The sequence below is a fragment of the Emydura macquarii genome, unplaced genomic scaffold (assembly GCF_026122565.2).
Source record: "Emydura macquarii macquarii isolate MOO-44397 ecotype Brisbane River unplaced genomic scaffold, CSIRO-AGI_Emac_v2 contig_18, whole genome shotgun sequence".
Taxonomy (NCBI): Eukaryota; Metazoa; Chordata; order Testudines; family Chelidae; genus Emydura; species Emydura macquarii.
Window position 1 is genome coordinate 11,739,819 of NW_027130155.1, and position 26,095 is coordinate 11,765,913.

The 26,095-nt window shown below is 39.2% G+C and overlaps 2 protein-coding genes across 3 annotated transcripts in view; one reads left to right on the forward strand and one right to left on the reverse strand.

Moving 5' to 3' along the window:
* COL4A3 (collagen type IV alpha 3 chain) overlaps window positions 1-12,720 on the reverse strand; it is a 106,522-nt gene extending 93,802 nt beyond the window's left edge. For both annotated transcript variants that reach the window (XM_067561297.1, XM_067561224.1), the window contains exon 1: window positions 12,657-12,720. The gene's annotated coding sequence lies outside the window, so the exon portion shown is untranslated. The remainder of the gene's footprint in view (window positions 1-12,656) is intronic.
* Window positions 12,721-13,338: 618 nt separating this feature from the next.
* The window catches only part of COL4A4 (collagen type IV alpha 4 chain), a 120,148-nt gene continuing 107,391 nt past the window's right edge, over window positions 13,339-26,095 (forward strand). Inside the window, exons 1-3 of the mRNA XM_067561705.1 lie at window positions 13,339-13,789; window positions 15,467-15,506; window positions 20,793-20,870. Of these exons, the coding sequence (XP_067417806.1) occupies window positions 13,752-13,789; window positions 15,467-15,506; window positions 20,793-20,870 (156 nt within the window). The 5' untranslated portion in view covers window positions 13,339-13,751. The remainder of the gene's footprint in view (window positions 13,790-15,466; window positions 15,507-20,792; window positions 20,871-26,095) is intronic.

Sequence of the window (26,095 nt, forward strand, 5' to 3'; positions counted from 1 at the left end):
GTGTTATTTTATTACTAAAATCTAAAGTTTACTTCTCAACTTTTAATGGTTTGGCCACATTAATTTCCATTCATCGTAATTCATCATACAATGAAAAAATAGTATACTGGCCCTTTAAGGTTTAGGAGCAAAACTCTACTGGGCCAGTACTACCATAGCAGGTTCCTGAATCATTACTGTGGCATATAGGGAGCAATCACAGAGGGGGAGGGAGGTTTTGAGTAAAGCAGTGTGGCAACTTCTAAGGAAACTCATGTTGCGACTGATCTAAGGACCTCAGGCTGGAGTTCCATGCTAGAACCTCCAGCTACTCCCTATGGTATGGGCTCAAGTGGGCAATTTTGAGAGTTACAGCAAACCTCTTTTTCAGAATCAGAAGAATAAAGCACTGGGAAATGTAATCCCCTGAGCAGCCATGAAAGCATTCCTATCCTGGGACATAGCATGCTGGAAATTAAGGGGACTTTATAAATTGCACCATTCCAGAAAAAAGGAAGCAGGTTGGTGTTATGTTGAATTCCTTTTAATTGCTTGTATTCAGAGAGTGAAATCAGCACAGGATCACAGAGAGATGCAACACAGGGAGCATCTTTATTAAACTAACACTAAAACTAGGACTGGCTGAACTATCCCTTAATAGACTAACTCTATTGCTGTGGCAACAAGCTAAGCTCTGTTATTACAGCAACCTAGACAATTAGGCAAGACACAAAATACATAACAGTTGGGACAACGGATCTCTCCAACAGGCAAGTAAACCCCATTTTCTTTGTATTATACAACTGTGTATTCTTTGCAAAGACTTTGAGGCAAGGGTCTCTGATAGCTTTACTAGTATGGGGGAAAATGAACAGAAGCATACAGCAGGGGGAAATTTTTGTTACAAATCCCACAGACGTATTTTTTATTTTCCTCTTAAGCCTGACACGGGCACTAACAAATCAAAAGGAGGTAATATGTGTGAAGTTAAGTGTAATATATATCAGTTTCTATTCTTCTTAACGACATCCATAGTAGATTTCCTGGTATTAAACTTGGAGGTTCACATATTGCTGATCCTACTCATGCCCACCCTGCTGCATTTAATATGATTTTATAGAGTTGGTTTTTTTAAAAATTGAGGCAAGACAGAATGGGCAGAGTGTCCTGGAATTTTATTAGTGGTATTACTGATTATTCACATTGCAGTAGTGCCAAGGGATGCCAGTTATGGATCAAGTCCCCATTGTGCTTGGAGCTGCACAAACATATAATAAAGACAGACCCTAAGTGGTTGTGCCGTTTCTTGCTCTCATGTCTACTCCAGAAACAGAGGGTGAATTCATGCATCAGTTGATGACACTCTGTCAGAATGGCTTCAGTGTTTGGTGGACAAAATTTTAATTAAACTCATTGTGTAGCCTTTCTGATGAGCATGAGGAGCCTGCCTGTGGGAAGATTGATTGGGCGCTGTTGTAAAAATCGCCCCTTTAGTCTGCTCTCATACTACTTTTCCCATCTGAAGGTCCTATATGGCAGTTCTTGCTCAGACAACTCCCATGGGGGTAATTCATAGAACTGCCTGAGCAGGATATGGGGCAGTGTAATCAAGAACATTTGATTTTCCCCTTTTTCCACCAAAACGTCTGCACAGATGGAGGGGTAGGTGGAAGTGAAGGGTACTTGGCCCAAATGCAGATTTGTAGCCCTATCATGATCAGTTTATGATTTATTTGGGGATAATTTACCTAGAATCCTACAATTTATCAAGTAGTGTATGAGAATAAGGTGGTTTAAATCATTTGTGAGCTGCATAGTGGTGCCCACTATCCTAAATTGTAGAAGCTGGCTGAAACCACTCAGAGCAGCAGTTTATATAGCTAGGCCTAGCATGTCTGCATATAACTGGCAAATACTGTTTTTTTGGGACCTGACTGCACCCAGGTGGTTTCTTCATATTGTTTTGTTGTACCTTTTGCTCTTTACACAACAGGCACTTATTACCTTTCAAGAAATAAAATAATACTGATACTGTTCTTTTTCTTTGTGTGTGCTAAGACAAAATGTGCAAGATTCTTAGACCTGTACTTGCAGCAATTAACATCTTACTTCAGGTAGGTCAAGGTACTTCATTGTAATTAAGGGTATCAGAATCTGGCCTGAAGTGTTTAAATGGTCAGGCTGGTAGAATTTCCAAGGCTGTTCAGTAACCAAGTATCCTCTGGAATTCCTTCTCCAAGGCTTTTGTGCTTGAAATCACTCAAAGCAGAAAGTCCCATTAGGCTAAACAAATGTAGTCTTCAATTAGAACTATGTTGGAAGTTGTTCAAATAAGCCCCCTTCCTCCCCACAAAAAAGATAAGAAACGAAAGATTAGACAAAACAGTCTCAGAGAATTTGGTTTTGTGGAGAGTCTCTGAAGAGGTTCTGATTAGCTTGTTCTGCTGCCAACCTTCACCTCCTCTCTCCTTTCCAAACAGGGAATCATTTTAAAAGAGCAACCTAATAATCAGGAACTATATCATCCAACTGGTGAGATGCAAAATCTTACTAATAGACACCATACCTAACATCACCTCAAACATTTTGCTTGTATGTTGCATCCCCTATCTCCTCCCTCCCCATCCACTGTCTGGTGGGTGCAGGGGGTATTCATTTATATTGTAGGTCATCTGGTTCAAGGACCTATCTTTCTGCATGTCTATACAATTCCTAGCACGCTTTTAGACTCTATGTAAATAAGATTATTATTAACATAGGTCCCTAAAGGCCCCACACACATAAGGAAAAAAAAGAGAGGCTATGCAATTGCATGCCATACCATTGAACAATTAAAAACTTGCCCCTCCACAAAACGTAATGGGTGGTAATACAATGTAGGGAGAAAGGTGAAAGTAGAGAGAGTCAGGGAATGACTACCATATGCATAATGCACCATTGCAAAGTTCTGATGCAATTTCCAGCACAACTTAGCACTGACTAAAGCAATACTAACTTTCTGAGAACAAGCCCACAGTACATACCTTGATTTCTGTTATTACTAATGGTTCTGGAAGCTTCAGAGATGTGCAGGCTAAATTGCTTTTTAAATGCCCACGAATATTTGGTGCTTCTGGGATGAGTCTCAAGTTGGGCTCCCAAAATTGGTGATAGCTTTTAAAAATGTTTGCCACAGATCAGTTGATTTTGTGACAATCTGTTTTGCATGCAGATGTCAGGGGATGATATATTGCAACCTACTACTGGGATTTGGAGCAGATTTTTTAAAGTCAGGTTTCTCTATGTTGATCTGTGTAAAAGTGGAGCATATGGCCACAGCTGGTAAATTTTCATTTGAACAGAGGGAAAGAATGGCAAATTAGCTAGGAAGTTAGCCTCTCTCTGACCCTGTCAGAGAATTGGTAGGTTAAAAAAAAAGACAAAGGGAACTACAAATATAAAGCTGAAAAATGTATAAACATAATATACATGATCAGGCAAAATCTTTTCAGTGTATTTAAGAACGGTTGTGGTTTTAAAACAGTTAAGAAAACAGTTGTTTTGTTTTGCACCTGATTTCTCGAATCATGTAATCTATGCCAACACACCGAGCTTACTATTATTACTTTGTTAGATGGGGATAGTAGAGTGAAACAGTGCCAGTAAAACAGGTAACCAGATATCCTTAACAGCAGAGTATTTTGTGTCAAAGCCATGTTATGATAAGACATCTCTAGGTTTAAGTTGCTACTGTAGTCCTTTCACAATAAAATCTGAGTATGTTTGTGACTACTTAAAGTGCAAAGCAGTGGAGAACATGTTCCAATGTTTGTTCCACAAGTTTAATAATTGTAATGGTATTTAATCAGTAAAATATAACTTGGATTAAACAGTTTTGTTTTAATATATACCTTATGTATTTGTAAGAACAAGACTATACATCAAGTGCTATCAATTCAGCTGTTATGAATTTTATCAAGGCACTGTAATTCATTCACTGCAGTATCTTATTGCAATTATAAAATGCATCACAGAGAGGATTTTTAAATTATATGCCTGTTAATTTAATATAATAGGTTCTGAGCTGGGAATTAGTTGTAACAATTCTGAATTCCTGATTTCCAGTCAGGATACTTAATTTCTCTTGACCAAGACACAACAGGCGAGATGTCAGCTGATGTAAATCAGCATAACTCTACTGTTTCAATATGTTGACTTCAGTGTAATCATATTGATTTACAGGATCTGGGCCAATAAGAGTAATTTCACCCTTCAGAACTGCATCATACACAAGAATATAATCAGCTTTTGCTGCACTTAGCATTGTTACCTGTTGCTTTCTGTGTGGTTTGTGGTGGATTGGTGACAGCTATAGAGACTAATCAAGACCAATACAAGCCAGCCCCTGGAAGAGAACCACATCTAGAGGCCGATTCTGCATTTCTTACGCAGACAAAATTCCTGTTTACCTCAGGAATAGGATTATATAAGAACTAACCAACCCAAGAGCACACTTAACCAGGAGTTCATTTTTATAGCTTGGTTGATTAACTGTGTTACACGTTTTCAAATATACAGCAGCCTCAGTGTCAAATGAGGCAACTAAGCAAGTCAGGGCACACAATTCACAGTATCTGAGCGCTCTCAAAAGCATGCCTAGAGGGCAAGTGTTATAACTTTAACAACATTTTGGCCCTCCAACATCTTGGCTCATTGTCAAAGAGAACCATTCTGCATCACATTTCTAGCAGACATAAGTATGCTTATGAACCAGCTACAACATAGTTGTGTTCATTTCTTTTCCTTCTGATAAAACTTTCCTGTTTCATATTTCAAGACATATTTTAGACTATCAACTTTATTAAGGTATATTTAGAAAAAAGACAGTTCATCAAAAAGAAAAGACAAGCTCATAAACATTTATTTTTCAATTCTGACGAAATAAAACATGAACTAAAGTGTGAAGTATGAGCCTGATACACTAATTTAGCTCAGAGCCACAGAACAGACACATCACTGACCAGGAACACGATACTAAAAAGATCTGTTCCAGGCTGATCCTAGGACTGTAAACTAAAGAACTAGAACCAGTTTTCATTTCTTTTCAATCAGCTCCTTGTGCAGGATCGAAGTGGAAATATATTTAGTTGTTTTTATTTATCTTTAATTAAAGATTAGCTAAAGGTTCAACAGCCGTCTTTTGCAAAATTCACATGCGCTCTCCCTTTCTTCTAAAATGAGATTTTTCTTTTAGACTGAAGGACGGGTGTGCCTTGAAACTAATAATATTGAGCATTTTGTTGACAAAAACTCTTGTTGCCATCTGCCATGAATGGATTAATTTTGTATTATGTCATGAATACATAGTGTGAAGTGTTACTAGTTTGTCTTTAGCAACTGAAGCCACTAGCTTGCCTTAAGCAGGCTAGTCACAGTCTAAATGGAAAGCATGACAGTTCAGTCCCTGGTTACCCCTTGGCTCCAGGGAGAAGGTTTCTGCATCAGCCATTCACCTGGTGCACATTATCTTCCCATCTGCACCTGCTCAGCTAGCACCTTCAGGGGCAGAGTAAAGGCTCTCTCCACTGCATGCCTCTCCCTGCTTATCTGCTCCAGGGAAGAGAGAAGGCTGCTATCCTCCCACACAGTAACCCACAATGCAGATAGCACACACATGCAATGAGGGGGTGATTTTATTCAATGTAATTCTTATATGAAAGTGTGTAGGGCTTTAATATGAAGTTGTAGACATCTAGCATGCAAATATGTGCAAAAGTAAACTACTCATACTTTGCTTAGTTCCTGCCACAAGGAGCTTACTATCTATTTTTTTGTTCTATGTTGCACAGTGCCTAGCACTATGGGACATTGGTCCATAATAGGTTCCCCTACTGAAAATGCAAGTAATACATTTTAGTTAGTTAGTTTATTTACTATCATCATTTTGATATAGCAAAGATCATGAGTTGCTTAGATTCTTGTGCAATGTTAGAGTACATATTAACTATGAAACAATTAAGAGGCAAGTCCACTAATCATTACTTTAAGTGCAGGACTCACAGTACTATAAACAAGCCTTCTAACTTTCAAGTATTATCTGAGCAGATAAAGTACCATCATCCTGAATGTATCTGGAAGTTGAGATTTGGTGAGTGAATTAATAGGGAAACTTGGTTATCTATGCCAGCCAAACTTAATCTTAAGCAACGGAAGTTTCAGTTTTTACTTGCAGAGAAGAATAAATCCTTCAAGAAAGATTTTATACACAAACTGATCTCTGAAGGACAAATGTATTGAATAAATGTATTTGTAAGTCATTTACATAATTTCATTTCACAGTACAAAATATGCTTAAGGCAATAATTTGGTATCAAAGATACTGTACATAAACTGAATGTACAGATTGCTACTCATATCTGACTTTGGTGTACCCCAGGACAAACTCTGAGCTCATCTGCTGGGTTTCACTCAGTATAAATGAGAGCAGAATTTGACCCTCAAACCTCTTCAACACAAGGGAAAAAACACTTATATACGTTTTTGGTTACACATAGGGTGACCAGATAGCAAGTGAGAAAAATCGGGACAGGGCGGGGGTGGTGGTGGGGGGTAATGGGTGCCTATATAAGAAAAAGCCCCAAATATTGGGACTGTCCCTATAAAATTGAACCACGTGGTCACCCTAGTAATACAGTAAGACACAAACGGAATGAAACAACATGGTGGATGCATGTAATTTTGCAACCTACTTACAGATGTTAGGCATGTCAGCACTCTGGAAAATCCCAGTAGGTGCCTATCTGCATCTTTAGACTCCTAAATATCTTTAAATATCTGGTGCTTAGGTACCACAATGATGAACATAGTACAAGAGCCTAGAAAGATAAATTCAGTTTTCTAAAAATTGATTTATATATCTGCAGATAACACTATTGTATTAACTACTTAAAAAAATAAATCAGGCATTCACGTCTAGAACTATTTGACAACGTATGAAAGCAGATTAATAGGGCATAAGAATGTCATTTATTCAAAACATTCAGAAAATGAAAAGTGTTTGTCTTTTCAATGAATTTATCCTATAACATCAACTTCTCTTTGCTAATGCTATTCAAACCCTCCACTAGGTCTGCAATCAAGTAGATCTACAATTCAAGTTGCTAAATTGCATCTTATAGATTAGTTTATACCATCTTTATTCTCTCCTGCAAATCCACCTGTTTTATTCTTCAGGACTTTATAATTTATTACTATAGTCTCCACAGTAATTCATCACTCAGTTTCCACCAGATTCTGAAGCTTTCTATCTTAGGATTTTATCCTGCTACCCATCACCAAAGTATCTGACCATCTTCCATGCAAAATTGGTAGCTATAGTGAAATCCCTAATGGACTTCATGGAGTCTCTAGCATGTCTGTTTTGGGAAACACAGGGGAAAACACTGCTTTTGGTTGATTTTTGGTTTTGATTTTTTAGATCGTACTAATTTCCTCTTTTCCCTTTGGGTGATAGGGGTTTAGTGAGTAAAAGGGGTTTCAGTGTTGTGAGTTTAATTCTTATGGGGGAAAGGCTTTTTCGAAGAGGAGGTTTTACAACATTTCCTAAAGATGATCAGACTCTGGATTCACCTGATCTCTTCTGGAAGTTTGTTCCATAGCCAGATACCCTCAACCTACTCTCATGTGCTGTGTCGTAGCGATTATGTTCTGCATTGTCCCAAAGGAGCACAGTGGTTCACAGGTCAAAATTTCATTTTTAATGTAGCAGGGAGCTGATCCATTAATTGCTTTGAAAATTAGGAGCAAAGTCTTGAACTGACATCGGACGGTAACAAGGTGAGACTTGAATATGGGCCTGATGTACTCATGGGCCTGATGTACTCACAGAGGGCTAAGGCATGGAGAAGGTGGGCTGCCTCACTCTGTACCAGATGGAGCCTGTGAACCATCTTCATGTTCTTCTTCTAAGTATGAACTCTCATAGGATCACAGAACATAGCAGGCTATTAATGGGAGACCATCTTTTTATGACTTTTTTGTACAGTTACAACAGGGTCCAGACAAATCTCTTTAAAAAGAAATGTTCAGGTAAAAGTTTTTTCATTGAAAAAACATGATTTCATTAAAAAAAATTAATTTTTTTGCAAAAAATATTGCTATCAACAAAAATATTTGGGGTTTTGTAAAACAAACATAAAAACAAACAACAACAAAGGAAAAGAACAAGAACAAACAAACCTGAAATGTTTGTGAAAACTGGTTTTAAAATTCAAAACTTTTCAATTTTTGGTTGGTCAGTGAAAACCCAAAATTTTCTGTGGGGAGGAAAAAAATCCCAACCAGCTCTATGCAGATCTATGACATTAAGAGGCAACTCTGATACTATGGGTATCTGGCTCTGTAGCAGGATGGAGGTATTCCATCTGACCAGTATATCTGGAAGTGCGAAACAGGCAGAGGCCAGGAACAGGCATGATGTCTGTGGGCGTGCTGCAGGAAGTGCACCCATCAGTTGCCCTTACCATACCTATTACAGAGGCATAGCCTGTGCTCCCCGGGCACAGTCCCCCAGACATTTTCCAATGTGCAGGAGTTGGGACAATGACATGCCCTCATTCTGCCCCATTGTGCTGTTTCTGGACTGTTCACTGCCACCAGTAGCACCAGTGTCAATGGTTGTATTTAGTTAGGCTTCTACATTATGGTTGACTCCTGGCAGCAACACCAGAGAATGAAGAGCTCTGTATCTCCAGTTACCTTCCTGTGCCCATGTACTGGGCAGCCATAATTTGGTCTTGTGTAATAAAGTGGCTGTAGTTGCTCCATAGTTAAGGTGGAAGCTAGCTCCCTATTATAAGCCTGATTTTCAATACTCGCAACTTTCCCTGATATTTTGCTTGCTGCATTTCATCTGAGTATAGCTTTTCTGGGGAGTGGTTAAAATCCAACACAGAATTTAAAATTAGGGTGTTTTGAAAATGTAGGGCTAGTTTACTTTTTTGGAAAAAAATGTTTAATGCCTTTTTGGCTCATGGTATCTTTAAAATGGGTTGGCTTAAAAATTCATTTGTTGTTTTGAGGTTCTGGCCCTGCTGAGGTGAGCAGCCTTTTAGTATTTTGTTGTCAATAATAATATAACTGACCTTTTTCTGACTAAAGTTGCTAGACTAAGGCAGGGGGAAAAGGGAGCAGAAGGAGGTAGGAGTAGAGCGGCAGGGCAGGAACCTAGGGAGAGAATTGGGGAGAGCATAAGAGACTGGGAGAGTCAAAGGAAGGGGTTAGGGCTGGTGGGGGGAACATGAAAGGGTGGCAGTCTCTCATGAGGGAGGGAATCCTCCATCTAGATTGCAGTAGCCGCTGTAATTACTATGCATAACCCTAAATGGAAGGACATGCATGAGTGAACCCACACAATTTTAGTTCTTCTGGTCTCACCCTTCTCCCAGTTCACTTTGCCCCTGAAGAATTGTGCTCTGTAGCACGAAGGTTTACTCTCTGTGTGAGTTCCTCACATTTTACCTCATGGTTCTATGCAATAGAACCAATTCCACAACATCCCTGGCTCTCGCTGACTTTGTAACTTCTGTTTAGCATGCCGTCACCACTGCGCTGCGCCGACGGGAAATGCGTACCCATCAACGCAGCGCTACGCTTGTTGAGGAGGTGATTTTATTCAATCAACTACTGGATCAATTGAGCATGTCTTCACTGCCGCTCAATCAAACCGGAAAAAAAAAAATCAATCTGACAGTGGCGAATTTGCCACCATCAGTGTAGACATAGCCTAAGAGAAAGAAACTTGCAAAACCTTTATACGTAAACATTTTGCAATTTATGTATGTAAGAACAAAATGTTTACAAGTAGTTGGACATTGTTCACTAGTTAAATATTTACTTTACCCTTAAAATGTAAACTATTTAAAAAAATATAAACGAGGATTTGTCAGAATGACAGTCCAATTAAGATGAGATGGTTCACTGATAAACAAGCTAATGCCAATTGATATTAGCAACTAAAATAAAAATTAGTTTTTTTGATAATCTCAGTTTAGGGAGTCTCACTTTTCATCCAAACTGTTGATAGCAGCAGGAAATATCTATATAGAACTGGAAATTTTTTAGAAAATACTGCCATGCAATTGAGGTGACTTTAGGTAGGAAACCAAGAATAAATCTGTTACATATTTCTCTCAAGCAAACAACATATCTGAAATCAACTGAACTGCCAAAGAAATACTGAATATAGTAGAGTTCTGAATAGACTCATCTAGGGTTTGAAACAAGTTTGCAGAAAAATGTGTAATTTATTGAAAAGGCAAATTTAACTAAAATGCTGGATCTTCACTAACCCAACTATTAAATATGTTTGATTACCTTAAAAACAAATACTTAGATCTTGATTAAATGGTTAAAACTTTGTCTGCACGTTCCTTGTGCCAGAGAAGAAAACATCATTAAATACGTAGAAAAAGGTCACCTGTGAGTAATTTATTCAATTTTAAATACTTTATCCAGAATGGATTAACAATAAAATAGTCAGAACATTTTAAGATAGAAGCAATAACTAAACAATCTTGTGCCAGGAATCTTTATACCAGAAACCTTTTAAATCTATCTTATCAATGAAAAATCAACATATTTTTATTTATATAATAGACTGCAGAATATTTTGTATTCCACTACAACTGTAAAGCATTAATACTTATCCACTGAAGTACTAAAAGATACTTGTAACTATCTTTTAAGTGTAAAATAAACGGATTACTATAGTGAGAGAAATTGAATATGGAAATTCAACATAAACTGCTAGCTTCATCAGTTTCCAATTTGACATACAGCCAAGGGCACTGGAACATTTGTAGAAATGTGAAGGACACAAGGTCAACATGGTGGGGGAATTAAAATATTACTTAAATATCCCGCAGAGTACAGCTGTAACAAATAACCAGAGTACAAAATGTAAAATATTTAAGGTATAATAATACTACGAACAAACAAACAAGACAACTTTAGTTCTAAACATTGGGACTGAATTTTATTTTTGCACTTCATGTATTGACTTCATTTGCATTTATCATTTGATTTGGTATACTTGGCTATTAATACTGCACAATTATTATTGAACTGTAACTTGCGATTCTGAAACATTACAATTGAATCGTCCTTGTTTATATATAATGCATATTTTAACAAATGTAACCCTAAATCATAAATTTCCTTGGAAAAAGGCATCAGCAAAATAAATACTAATAACAACAACTTTGAGGAGATATAAATGGGTCCAACTATAAGAGCTACCATATAAAGTGATTTTTCTAATGTATTATAAAAAATAAAATCAAAATATATTTTTAGAAAACCTAACAAACACCATCAACAGGCTGTAGCAGACCAAAGCAATACAATATTTATTAAACAAAAATATAAATAATACAATTTTGATCATGTGATTATCTATGATTGCAGTGGATATCTAGGAATGCATCCCATCTCATAGTGCATCTGGGCTTTTCGCAGTTTGATCATGTTTTTCCCACAGCACATATGTTTCTTTTGCCCCCCGGTTTCAGTAAAATGTTGTTGGGGAGCCACACAGAAGGTTACTAACATCCAGCCGCACAGTAGTTATCTCTTACACCAGTGTCAGAAAAGATAGTGGAATGGAAGGAGAGGGCATGGCCAGCCAGAGGGGATGGAGTTGCTGGGAAGTCTCTCTAGCCAGCTAGCTTGCTCCCAAAGGAAATTTGTGTACTAAATTGCAGTGTAGGGTACTGCAGATGGGTATCAATGTTAAAATATTAATCAAATAGGCATACTGTATATTGTAAAAAGTTCAAATTCAGGGTGCTCTAGATGGCATATTGTTCTTTCTGTGCATATGTGCGCACGCATGTAGACAGATAGATATACAGTTATGAATATACCACAAAAGGAAGAAGAATTACCGTTATTACTATTATTAATTGAATAGTCCTGTACCGCAACAACATTGATTCTTAATTCTGGAAGCAGAATTAAGGCTCTCATTTCGTCTTTCTGGTGGAGAAAGTTGATTACTCAAATACTGCAGAAATAGCAATGCTGAGTCTCTCAATAGGTACAAATCGCATTATTTGAAAACCTTGGAAAATAAGTTAATTATTAATGCGATCAAATCTATTCTGAGTCACTTCTTTGGGTTTTTTTTTGTTTTTTTTTTAATATTTAGTGTTATTCATCTGAAACAACTTACAATAAGATACATTTAGGTGCTTAGATATCAGGCTGTTTTACATATTAATATATGTATTATTCTATGGCTGTCCTTGCACATTTTATGTAATGACTTTTCATGTTCATGTGGGTATTTGAGGTATAAATGTTATAAGGCAATATTTTATTTTAATAAAATGCCAATTCTTAACTGTAAAATCATTATACTTTAGCATACAGAACATTTTGTTTGAATAATTACTACTGAGAGTCTGCATTCCTTACTCACCATAAATCAACACTGACATCTCACCATTCTCAGCCATACACACACCAAAATAAAAGAAGCCTACTATACTTCACCTGTGTTTTCATTTCATAAGGGCCTGAGTCAGGAAAGGCCCTGATTTCTCTCTATCCAGGAAGGGCATTTAAGCACGTTTAAAGCAAACCAGATGCTGAAGTGCTTTACAGAATTAGGCTCTAAATTACAAATTCATCATTACCTTGTCTATATTGGTTAGTTCTCAAATAAAAAACCAAAAGTTACAATGCTTCCACTGCCTTCAGTGGCACAGGTGTGCAACACTACTTCCTTTCCATTGCATGTAACAGTAACTTTAATTTTTTTTTTTTTTTTGGCAAAAAAGCTTTAAGGGCAGTGCTTGGGAAGAGGGGTGGGGAGATGGCAAAGGCTGGCAGATCCGCAAAGGGAAAAAAAAATCCAACGGGGGGCGGGGCTGCTGAGCCACGTGACGCTCTTGAAGCATGGTTTACCAAAGTGGCTGACCCTAGATTATATGATAGACCACCCCGCTTGTTTTCAATCACTTTGAATCCTGCTTAAAGACAAATCCCTACAACCAAAGGCTGCTTTTTCGCTTGCAAACATGAGCTATAGAGCGAAATGACCTGCTCCTCTGTCACTTCAGCATTTGCAATAATCCTCCCCCCCCCCCAGCCCATAATTGCAACACGGTCACAGGGGGGTTCAGTCACTGGTTTGTGGGGAGGGAGGGGAAGAGGGGGAGAGTTTGCTCTCTGGCACCACCCCCACCAGTCCACCCCTGCATGCGCCTGTGCCTGCCTCCAACCAATTCTCCCCCCCCCGTGCCTCCTACCGCGTGCCCGGCTCGCGGCTCGCCCCTCCCGACCTCTGCTCCGCGGGTTACGCGCGCCCCGACCCTTACCGTGGCGGCAGCAGCGCCGGCGGGAGAGCTGTCGGGCCAGCGCCGGCTGCCGGTAGCGAGCAGGACGAAGAGCAGCAGCCTCCATCCGAGGCAGCCCCCGCGGGTCATTTCAGCACCTGCGCGCGCCCTGCCCTCCCGGGACCCTGAGCGCTGCGGCCACCCCGCCGCCAGCAGCCCCCGCAGCTGTCGTCTCACTCCGCCCGCCCGCGCCCCAGGCGAAGGGGGCGGGGGCTGCCCAGGCCAGGCGCCGCCGAAGGAAGCTGGGCTGGGCGTCAACCAGCCAAGGGCAGGCGGTGGGGCGGGCGCGAAGCTGGGACAGCGGGCGCCGAGCATCTCTGAGGCGCTTCCCGCTGCAACGCAGGTCGCGAGCCAGTCCGCGGCAGCCCTGCCCGGGGAACCCGCCCGCGCGCCATGCCCAGCGCAGGGGCCCTGGTAAAGGCGTCTACCTGGTGGGTATCGCTCCGGGGGCGCCACAGCTGCCGTCCACTGCTGGGCTGGGGTTCGCTGAGGGCAGGGCTCCAGCCCCGTGTGTCTTCTTACCATCAGCCTCCCTCCCGTCCCCTTTGCCGGGAAATGGCACATGTTTAATGCGAGAGAGCAGGGGGTGAGGGAATGAGCTGGGCATGGGCTACAGGGGCGCTATCACTTGGTGATTACCTGCTTCCTTCATTCCCTCTGAAGCACCTGGCATTGGCCACTGTGGGAAGACGGCACTGGGCTAGCTGGACCATGGCTCTGACCCATTATGGCCGTTCTTATGTAATACCTTCTGTTGGACCAGTGGGGAGAGATGGGTTTCCTTGCTCCTCAGAGCTTTATCCTTCAGGTCTCATAGCCAAATAGCAGCATGTGGGAACAGGATCGTGTTTTGAGTGATAAGGAAGGGATAAATGCCCCTAGCTTGTATGTAGTGTTGGTGCAGCCCTGCTGGGCTTTATGCAAAATATTTGCAATGGTTATCTCCGTGATTTAATTCTTACCTGATAATTTTATGTTATTTAACCACTGACTTGTTGCTAATGCAGCCAATGGGGCTATAGCTGGTCTGTTCCTGTGGTTACTTTTACCTTAAGTCTTTCCAAAAACTTTTTGGTTACATACAATTGGGTGGGGGGAAGGGGGGAAAGAATCAAAACGAAGACGTTTAAACAGTGAAAAGACTGCATGCAGCAAGACAAAAGGCTAAAATACATTAAACATGATTATAGTAGATTATTTCCATTTTGATTTATGGAATATATATTTGTGTGTGTATATATTAATACTACTAACTATACAATTCAGAAAATATTTTATGAGTTGGACTGGTAAATTTATTTAGTTTGGGCTTGTTGATCTGGACCTTGATCCTGCAAACACTTTTATGCATGTGAATAACTTTGCACACAGTCCAATTGAACTCAGCAAGACTACTTGTGCATAGTTACTCCCATGAATCAAGGTTCGCAGGATCAGGGTCATATTGTTAACTGTAGCTGTTAGCCAAGAACTTCCCCCCCTAATTTTACTTTATTTTTTATTTTTTGCTAGTTCAAATCATTAAGGGCTTGGCGGTAACTTTATAATTCAGCTCTGGCAAGGCCCAGGATACAGCTGTGCTACCTCAGGAGAAGGGCAGGAACCAGATTATTAGAGAGTACCAATCTGACCATTACTGCTTTCTTGTTCTGAGGGAAAGTAATCTGCACCAAACTTCTTGTTGGTGCAGTTTACTTACTCCACTACACAGTCTCCATTGTGCTAGATGATGCATTGTGGGGGTGGATGCAAGGCTCTCCCTACTCCCCCCTCTTCTTGCTCGCCTGAGCATGATGGAAGAGGGCGCAGTAGCAGTGGGGAGTTGGGCTCTCCTCACACTGTAACTTTGGAGATGTGGGGGTTTAAACTCTTTATCTCCCCCAGATAGCCAGGCTCACTGTTGAGCCTTAAAACTGATGGAATTACGCATAGTGCATTGGCAATTCTTTGATGGCATGTAACCCATTATATATATATTCCATTTCAGCTGATAATCATTTCAAACCAGTCTGAATATTTAAACATTTGCCACTTTTTAGTAATTGTATTTTGCAGTGGGTTTGATACTGACGGTTTTAAATTAATTTGGCTTTCTTTCTTTCTATCAGGTGGTTAATGATTGTTTTTTCAGTGCAACAAATTTATGGGGTAAGTGATTTGGAGGCTAATTTTAGACAATCAGTCAACGCTACACACTTCAACCAGCTAGCATTCTGTACCAAGGTGACTATAACTATTCAGGAGTACAGTGCTGTTTCTCTCCCCACATCAAAGCTTTTGCCAAATCCTATTATTTTTTCTTCCATAACATTTCTAAACTTCCTTTCCTTTCTGTCCTTGTGGCCAAGTTGCTTGTCCATGCCATAACTATTGCAATCTTTTGCTCTCAGGCCTCCTTGATACTGACCTGGGTGGCCCTCCCCAGCTCCATCCATCCAAACCCTACCACCAAAATCAGCCTTCCTGCCTTTTATTTTGAGCATGTCACCTGCCTTTCTAGTCACTTCAGTGGTCCCCATTGCTATGTGCATCAAATTCAGAATACTTATTCTGACTTTCAAGGCCCTACCTCGTACACTTCTGGCCCACATCTTTAATCTGGATTCCTTTACCATTCCCACCTCCCCTTCCATACTTCCACAGATACCAGCCTCAATACCCACTTCATCTCTTTCTATCCCAGATGTACATTATATGTTGTCTTCCATACTGCCCTTACATTTGGAATGCCCTATCTGAATTTGTTTGCCAATCCATGTATTTTGCCTCATTTGAATACCAACTAAAAACTCACTTTTGCCCTGAAGCCATGAAAGGAGAGGGATATGTAATCCCTCCAAAAAAGAGCACGACCCAAACCATCAAGGCATGTACATGCCTTATTGTTACTCTTGTCCTTCCTCTCACTTTTCTTTTCATGTCCTGATAAATACAGACTGTGTGTAATCCACTGTAGCACAGCATCTACCTTTTTTCCTTTCTAGAGGCTGGTTTACATAAAAGGTTAAAAGCTTACTATTTCTACCAGCTAGAAGAGTAATTTCTTTAGCTCAAGTGATAGAAGCTTATGCTTTTAGTGCTGAAGGACTTGGCATCAGAGAATCTGCCAGGAACCAAATCTGGGGTCATTAAATGTGTTTCCTGGTGCAAGGAACATGTCCACTATATTTTGAAATAACTGGTACATTTTTGGGTACTAAAACCAAAAAAAGTAATTATTTAAGGAAACCTTCCATCTAATGAAGACAAGGGTGTTACAAACTACAGATAAAAGTTCCTGTTTTGGTCCATGGCTTTTCTGCCCAGGAAAGTAATAGAGTCTGAGCCTGTCTTGGTGAACATGTACTTGAGCATGTGTAGAATGGAAAAGATAAAGATGCATCACCTGAGTTCTAGCTGTTGGATGGTGGGCTCTCAGTTTTATCAGTATAGTGAATAAGCTAAACACCCTGAGGTGTCAGTGAAGAATTTACAACACAAAATGTCTGCATCGCACCCAAGAATCTGATAGTTATTAACTATATTAGAATACTAAATCTCATGCAGTGAAGTTTGAATAAATAGGAACCTAAACTTTAGCTATATGGTACTCATGCCCTAACAGTTACTAAGGTTTCAAAAGAAAGACTGACTGTCTCCTTTAGAAAGGATCTTCCTAAAAATAGGGGAATGCTTGAACTTTGAAAATCTGGTTCATTTGAATGGAGATGGGTGCAATGAGTGCACTTGCAGAATAGATGTTTATATAAGGTTATCATTTTTATATGCACAGATTGGCCGGCTGCACTTGATATTCAAATGTACAAATGGTTATTTGTGTGCATAAATCTGTTTAGGGTTTTTGCCAGTACAGGGAATGTTTGAGCAGTTTTGCAGGTACAACTGTTTTCTATCCTTGAAAAGTTAATATTCAGACTTTCCACAATTCTATCTATACATCTTCTTGTTTAAGGTTAAAAAGAATGGCACCAAATAGTCTTTATTCACAAAGGCTCTTTCATATGAAAACCATAATCAGATATGAGGCTGTTAAGAGAGATTTTTTTTTCCCCAACATCCATCCAGTAAATTAATCAGGTGATACTTTGCCCAATGGTTTACCAATATGGAATAGAGACTATACAAATCAGAGCCATCGGCATAATTGCTGTACCACATTTGGTTTGTTGTCATGACCATGACAACAATTTAAAAGGTGGGATAAATCCAAAGTATTAAGATAAGAATAATATCTCATCAGACAATGAACACAAAGTAGTACACTACATCTGTGTGCGATATAAATTAAGGTTAGAGAAGTAATGTTAAGACAGTTTTACTAAGAGGCAGTAAAATGCTAATTTCTAATAAGGCTGATAAAACAGCTATTCTGTTAATCTGTGTTTTGACGGCTGATGTATTAACATCTTTGGTACAAGGTTAAACTCTGAACTAGTTATTAGATAAATACTTTTCCTAGTATGATAAAGAAAAACAGCTTTACTTGTTAGTGGAAACTTGCAGTCATTTGATATTCCAGGAGAGTCAAGTTTTTAATAACAAGGAAAGGGACTAATTGGAACAGATTTGTATTCCCATGGGAAATTTAGTACATGATAGAGAAGTAGTCTGAGAATGTCTGTAATACCTTTTTGTTATGAAGTTCAGTATCACCAGACATTTTGAAAATATTTTAGATAAAACAAACTGACTCCTCTCACCATCTAAAGTTTGATTAATTTGCTTCTTGAAAAACTGAAATATGGAGCCCTATCATTGTATTTTTTAGTGATGCCAGTGGCAAAAACTTCCACTGGTTTCTATGGAAACAGGATCAGGCACTGAATCAATATACTTCATGCTGTCATTTTTAAAATTCATTTACCTAAATTACAATTTATCAACTTTTTTAACATTAGGCCTATTTTTTCAAAGCCTCCTATGGCATTTGGACACTCCTTTCCAATTAAAATTAATGGAAATTAATAGTTCATGTCACCTAAGTAGTTTTGCATATCTTATTCTTAATCTGCATTTTATATAGGCATTGTCATTAGTTGTTTAATACTGCTCATTTGCTGGCAGCGTTGCCACAAAATTAAATAAAAATTACCATGACGGGACATAAACTAAAAAGAAAATGTTTGTTTTACTTACTACATTGTAAATCAATTGAATTTATGCTTCCTGATATGTTAGGCTCCTACTAAACTTTGTATTTGTTTTCATGTTTATATCAACTTCATGGAAAAAATCTTTCACCTCCTTGTTACTGACAGTATCATTAGTTAGAAAGTAAGAAATCTGTTATGTTATAGTCTGTCTCCAATTCTGTGTAATGCAGGATTGCTCTGTGGACACCTTTTTTTTTTTTTAAGTGCTTAAGTCCAAGATCCTCAAAGGTATTGCTGCTTAATTCCTATTATGGGGCACATGCCTAAATACCTTTCTGGATCTGGGCGTAAGTTTTAATTTTGACTGGCCTACGTCTAAGTCCTTACTGTAGCAAAATTCTTCCTGATATTCAGTCTAGATTTTGTATTCCTTAATTTTATCCAATTACACCAAGTTACCTGATACTGCTCTCAGTATGATTACTTTCCTTCCTTGGGGTTTACTTCTTTAAAATGCTTAAAAACTTCTGTTCTGCACCTTCATTCCCCTTTAGCTTTACGTGTTTAGCTCTTTTAATAATTCCTTGCAGGTTACTATTACTGCTTCCCTGCTCATTTTGCTGCTTTTCTAAATGCTCTCTAATTGGCCAGTGTGTTTCTGGTACATGAGGTGCCCCAGGAGTTTGGGAGGGTTTCCATATGTTTGGTTTGTTAATTTTGCACAAGAATCAAGTGCTACAGATAAGCACATTCTAAGCCAATCTAAATGCATTTGTATCAGATTTGTGACTTTATCATATTCTGGTAAGTGAACTGGCACCAAAGGTTTGACTGTGCCTCACCCCTCAAGAAAAGTAAACTTCTAAATGTTGCATCTTCTGATATGGCCCTAATCTGGACAGTTATAAAAATCCATATACATTAATCCAATATGCATGATGTGTGGATCTGTCTGGCACTCTACACATCTGGCTTTGCATAGGTCCCTGCAAACCCTCTGACTGGCTGTCTGAGACCCTGTCTACACTTACCTCCGAGATTCAGCAGCAGTTGACAGGAGTTACGCAAGCTACGCAAAAAACTTGCGTAACTCCCGTCAACTTCTCTGCTCCTCTTCTGTGCGCCGTCTTCACTGCACTGCGCCGATGGGAACCGCGTTCCTGTTGACACAGCGCTACGCCACTTGTGAAGGTGGTCTTAGTACGTCGATTTCTGGATCGACTGAGCGGGTCTTCACTGACTGCTCAGTTGATCCAGAGAAATCGATCTGACGGCGGCAACTTTGCTGCTGTCAGTGTAGCCGTAGCCTGAGAATGGCCTTTACACCCCAGAAGAGTTTCACTCTGCCAAACCATTCCAAGAATGTATCTCCAGCTTCAAACAGAAGCTGGGGAAAACTGCCACTGTTAGGAAAGATTAATCTGTTGTACAGTACAGTAGTTGTACTGAACCGCTCACTCTAGTTAGTCCCTTACTTAATGAAGGGAAAGGCTTGAAATCTAGGAAGTTATAGCTTTTTTAATATTATTATTTATTTGAATTACAGTAGTGCCTAGAAGCTTTGATTGAGAACAGGGCCCCCTTCCCCGAGGCATTGTATAAACACATAGTAAGAGATGGTCCCTGGCCCAAAGAGCTTACAGTTTAAATAGACAAAGTGGGAGAGGAAACAGAATTACAGAAAGGTGAAGTCACTTGCTGGAGGTCACTCAGCAGGTTAGTGACAGAGCTGGAACTAGAATCCAGGGCTCTTGATTTCCAATACAGTGCCATATCCACTAGGCCTTGCTGCGTCTCCTATATCTATTCTGCTATGAAAACATTGATCTTTTCCAGTTCTTTATTGTGATAGGTCCCAGTCATCATCATCACCGAAGAATCTAAAGAAGTGGTCTTCCCCAAGATCAAAAATATTGTCTCTTTAATATGTCATTTTATACCATGTTTTCAAGGTTGCTCCTAAACTTTGTTTCTTTTGCATAGGGAAATCACTGTTGACATAACATCCGTGTAACTGAATTACATCTAAAGAGATTGGGTGTCAAAATCATATAATTATAAGATATTTGGACTGATGAGAGAGTTCCATTGCCTCCCTCAATTATTTAAGAGTTAATGCTAGCTTTCTTGGAAAAGAAAGTTTGTAGAGAATCCAGGAATCTACAATTATTAACATTGGTTAATGTAATTAAATAATAGTTTCTTCTTTATATTATGGTTTACATCTCTACTTTTATGAAGTCTTGTGCTGTTCATTGATGTTCTTTGTTTCATTAAAGTGCATGATATTGGATAACAAGTGTACCATATATAAATAAACTAATTGCCTCTTAATTTTTAGGGCACATACACGTATACAGGTCCATGTGAAGGTCAAGATTGTTCGGTTTGCCACTGCTTTCCTGAAAAAGGATCAAGAGTAAGTGATTTAATAGAACAGTAATTGTTATTGCAAATGTTTTGTGCACATCTCTCATTTAAAATCACTAGAGCTGCTGTGTGCCATATATGCACTGGGGGCTCAAATAAGAAAGTCCCTATCTGCCAACATAGGTAAAAGGCTGCACACTGCTTTGAAGTACTAGCAAAGAAATTCAAGACCATAGGTCATTTCTAGGCAAATTAGCCCTCAGGGGAGGTAGGGTTGTAATAATGTAACTTTCATTTTAAAGAGATTGGAGAGTTTTCAGGATCAGCAGGACAACTAGAAAAAATTCATTTTTAAGGCACTGTATTTGGAATCTGTCTATCTTTTCAGATGTCCTCTGAATGGCTAGTTAAAGAAGAGTATGTTTTTCCTATTTTATAATTCTATTTTTGCAGGAACCTGGATGGTTTTATCTTCATATTGATCTGAAGTTTGTTGTGCTTCTTCTAACCTTTTATCACCTTTTCATGATTTTCAGTTCACTAGCTAAGTACACTAGGTATAAGAAAATCTGAGTTGTTTCATAGTATTGGGTTTAAAATGTAAAATATAGTAGGTGCGTGTTTTTTAGCAAATATGATCAGGACCGGTAATTTAAGTATCTCCCCAGACAGAGATGTTATATAGCACTCACCAGGTGTGAATATTGAAAATACTACCAGTTTTTGCCAATCTACACAAGTTGCTATTTGTTTATAAGTATGTGGGCCAGCTTCTACTGATTTATAAATTGATAAAGACAAAGTAGTTGAAGTAGCCTCTTTTATTGGATGAACTTCTGTTGGTGGAAGATAAAGGCTTTCAAGCTACACAGAGTTCGTCTTCAGGTCTGGGGCAGGAAGTGGAGTGTCTGAACTAAATATAAGTTGGGACAGCTTGTTAATAATATGCTAATACTATACTATTACAGGGGTAATATGCATTTGAGTTTGTCACTTGAAATGAAGTTGGCAATAGGGGTTAGATTGTTATACATAAAGGGTTTGAAGTGGGCAAATAAGGGTAACAGGCAGTGTGGTGTGTTACAAATTGTTGTAAAGAGCCATAAAACCAGTGTTTCTGTTAAATCCATGGTTTGTGGTGTCTAGGAAAGTTATGAATGTAAATTCCCAGGCTTGCTTTTTGAAGGTGTTGTGCAGGTTTTGTTTGAGGAGAAGTGTTGAAAGATCATATATGGAGTGATCACTTGGTGAAAAGTGTTTGTGGTATTTGTCTTTTATCATTTTTCTGTGTGAATTCTTTTGAGAGCATAGTGATTGTCTCGTTTCACCCGGATATTTGTTATTGGGGCATTTAGTGCACTAAATGAGGTACACCATGTGATGTGATAAATATTTGTAGGACCCAGGAATCTTGAAAGGTGCATTGTAGGGGCTATTGATCATCGTGGTGGTGGAAATATGTCTACAGGTTTTGTATCTGTTGCTCAGGCAGGCTCTGGTGCTGCTTTGAGTTGATGTGTCCTAGTTGGTGGGGAGCTTGTTTCTGATGATGAGCTTAGCAAAGTTGGGAGCTTGTTTGAAGGCCACAAGAGGGGGCTCAGGAAAGATTTCTTTCAGGATGTGATCCCCATCAAGTATGGGTTGTAATTGTTCGATGATACCCTGTACAGGTTCCAGTGTGGCGTTTGTAGGTGACGGATAGAGGTGTGCAGTCAGTAGTTTTAAAGGTTTCTTTTCCTGTATTGAAATAGATTCTCTTGGGGTATTTGAGTGGCCCAATGCATGTTGTGATCTACTTTTCTGGTGGAGTGTCCTTATTTAGTGAAGATGATTTCAAGTATGCTTAGGTGTGTATCCCAGACTTTCTCTTTGGAGCAAATTCTGTGGTATCTGAATGCCTAGCTGTAGATAACAGATGTCTGCAGTGGCTGCTGTGGAGGTAAGTTTGATGATTTGTGGGTATCTTGTATATAGCTGTCTGCATTGTTTAAGATAATTGTGGTGTCCAGGAAGTTGATGCTAGTGTGGAAGTGTCCTAGAGAGAGTTGGATGGGTGGTGGTTGAAGTGGTGGAAATCTATGAGGGAGTATAGATTGTCTGTCCAGAGGATGAAAATATCATCAATGTATATCATTGGTTTGTGGTGCATTTTTCCAGAAATTCTTCTTTGAGGTAGCCCATGAAAAGGATTGCATATTGGGGCACCATCCTACTGTTCCCATGGTTTGGACAAAGTGTTTGTTGTTAAATGTGAAGTTGTTGTGGGTGAGAATACAATGGATGAGTTTGGCGATGTGTTTTGACAATGTTATAAATTGATGGCAGTTCCAATTTAAAGAAATACATCTAAAGGAAGGGAGTCCTTATTAATAAATGAAGTTTTATTCTAATCTCAGTGGGACACGTTCTCGTTAGTTGTTAACAAAACTGCATATAAATGATATTGGGGTGTAGTGGTTTGCAGTAATATGGACTCAGTAATGTGCCCATGTTCTGCCATTGCTCTGCCAGACCCCTGAAATATCAGTATCTGCTGGAGATGGGAAGGCACGTTGCTCAGTCCTATGCACACCTGCTGGTTCAGATGATGCAAAGAACTAAACAACATAGAAAACCTTCCCACACATGCAGGTGGAGCATTGCACTGTGCGGCCCCAGTAGTTCCCTGCTGTCTCCTTCATAGTTAGTCACCTTGTAAATCTTAAATAGCACGTCAGTGCAGGTTCTGTTTCATGCCTTCTATCTTTGCTGGATGGCAGGGCTGGGGTGAATATGTAGGTGGCTGACATGTGGAATGCTGTCTTATTCCAGAGTTATGCACTACCCGTTTATCTGTTGGAGTGGGAGGCCAGTAAACAAACAGCTGCCCTTATTTGCATGGAACATGCTCTTTTTCCTTTTTATACCTTTTTCCCCACTTAGGACACAGATAGCTGATAGATGTGCACCACCTCCTCTGGTTTTCTCCACTGCTGTGAATTTGAGCACATCTTCAAAGCACTTTACTCTTGAGACGTGCTCCTTTGTGATTTCACTTTCTCCTCTTTGTGCATGAGTACAGAAATTGGCCCAGTGTTTTAAAATAAACATTTCTAACATGCCAATCTTTATATATGTGTTATTGTGTAGTATAGTGTGCTTAATATACTTCAGTGTGACTTTAGCTATATCTTTACAGTACTTCTATGTCAAGTCAATATTATATTCAAATTGTATAATTTAAGCCAATACACACACTGAAAGTATGCAAACTGTACCATGCTAAACTGTACTAGGAAATGCCGGGAGGAATCCCTGCTAGAGTCTCTTGGAGAATGCATGCTATGGCACTAACATTACTACTCTTTAAGCTCTTGCTCCTTTCTACTCCCAGCAAATTCTGCTAGCCAGTGTGGAAGTGGTTCAGGCCAGGGCCCCGCCCTTTCCCTGTCTCTCCCTATGCCTGTCAAGGGCTCAGGCTAACTCCCATTAAAACAAGGACACCCACTCCCTGTCCCCTCATACACCAGCTTAAGGACAGGTACAATTGAACTCTAGGGGCCAGATTCTCAGCTGATCTAAATTGGCTTAGCTTTTTAGGCTATTTTACACAATTTGAGGATCCCACCTAATATTTTGTACATAAGTATTTAAATACTTATTTTTTCCTCATAAAACCCACCACTGATACTAATGATCAGCCTTGCTGACAGCTTCAGCAGAGTGAGCATGGATTGAGTGAGCATGGATTCTGAACTCCCCTATCATTGAGATGGACAGTCGCCTCCAGGTCAGGATTAAGGCTCATTGGCAGGATGGTACAAGGAAACGTTCCCTGACACTTTCCATGCTTATACCTATTTGGCAGGTAAACACAAGACTTCAGTCTCCAGGATTGTCAATCCTACATCTTTCCATATTTTTAAGAGAAAATACAACATTTAATGGAAATTTTAATCCATTTCTGTTTCTTTCCCAGAAAGACTTTATCTCATTCTGTTCTAACATCTACAACATTCAGGCTGAGACACTTCTAAACTAGAAAGGAAATAAAAATTGAAAACAACATATATAGTACTAAGGAGCTACCATGTAATGACTAAATAATTATGTATTCAAAAGTTATTGAAAGGGTACATCCACCCTTTCACTATAAATATCACGTAGTAGTGGACTAAGACTACCTTGTCCCCAAATCCATCAGAATAATTCATACTAGAACAGTCACCAGTACATGCTAGTCATACCAGCTGGGTACCAGACTGCTGATTGTAAAGTAACCAAAAAAAAAAAAGTACCTTATTTTGGAAGTTTGCTGTCCAGAAGTCAAAACATCAAGCTTTATTTACATTTCACTCTGAATTTGCTGGAGATATGGTCTGTTCTTCCTCAGTCCTTTTTCTGGGATGCAAAAACAAAAGATAAGTGTTGAAATCCCTGGGTGTGGTACAGTATCTAACCTTCTCCAAAACGAAAGAAAATGTACATGCCAGAAATGAACATCTTATCAAATATTTCTTCTGTATATTCCAGTTTAGTTAGGGACAACACAGTAGACCTCAATTATTTATCACAATTTTTTCCCATCTTCAATATTTTGCACCTCAGACAGACTATCTGGTAAATGTAATGGTACTTTTCAATTTCAAAGAGTCTTGAGTTAACCAGTTTTAAATATCAACTTTTCACAGGAGCTTGGGTATCACTCAGCCCATAAAGACGCCAGGTTTTTTTCTATTTCTATTTTGCTCTGTAACACCCATCGTATACATTGACAAAACAGTGGGTCAAACTCATCAATGATGTAAGCAGGCACGACTCTGTTTTAGCCAATAAAGTTGTATCTATTTACACTAGTGATGGGTTTGACTTAGTGACTTTACACTGAGATGCTTTGCTACATGTATAGTATACATTGTCTAAAACTAAAATATGAGTTTTGAGTTAGTTTGTATTTCTTAAAACTAGACTGAACCAAAACTAAAATTCAGGAGGTACCAAATTCAACTACCTACTTTCGACTGTTATAAATAATCCTACTTTACTACAGAGAGAAATAGTTCTTTAACCCAGCTAAATTAGATGGTAAATGAAGCATCCAAGCACTGAAACAGGTCCTTGGCCTGAACTGGTTTTTGCAACATCGACCTGCTGACAATTCTCACTTGAGTTCGTTTTTTTTCTAATCTATAAAGGTGATATGACCAATCCCAAATTAGGTTCCAGCTTCAAAGTGGAATTTCAAAGGATTAACTACACTTTTCAATTCTCTTGGCTTGCAAATGCTCAGTACTC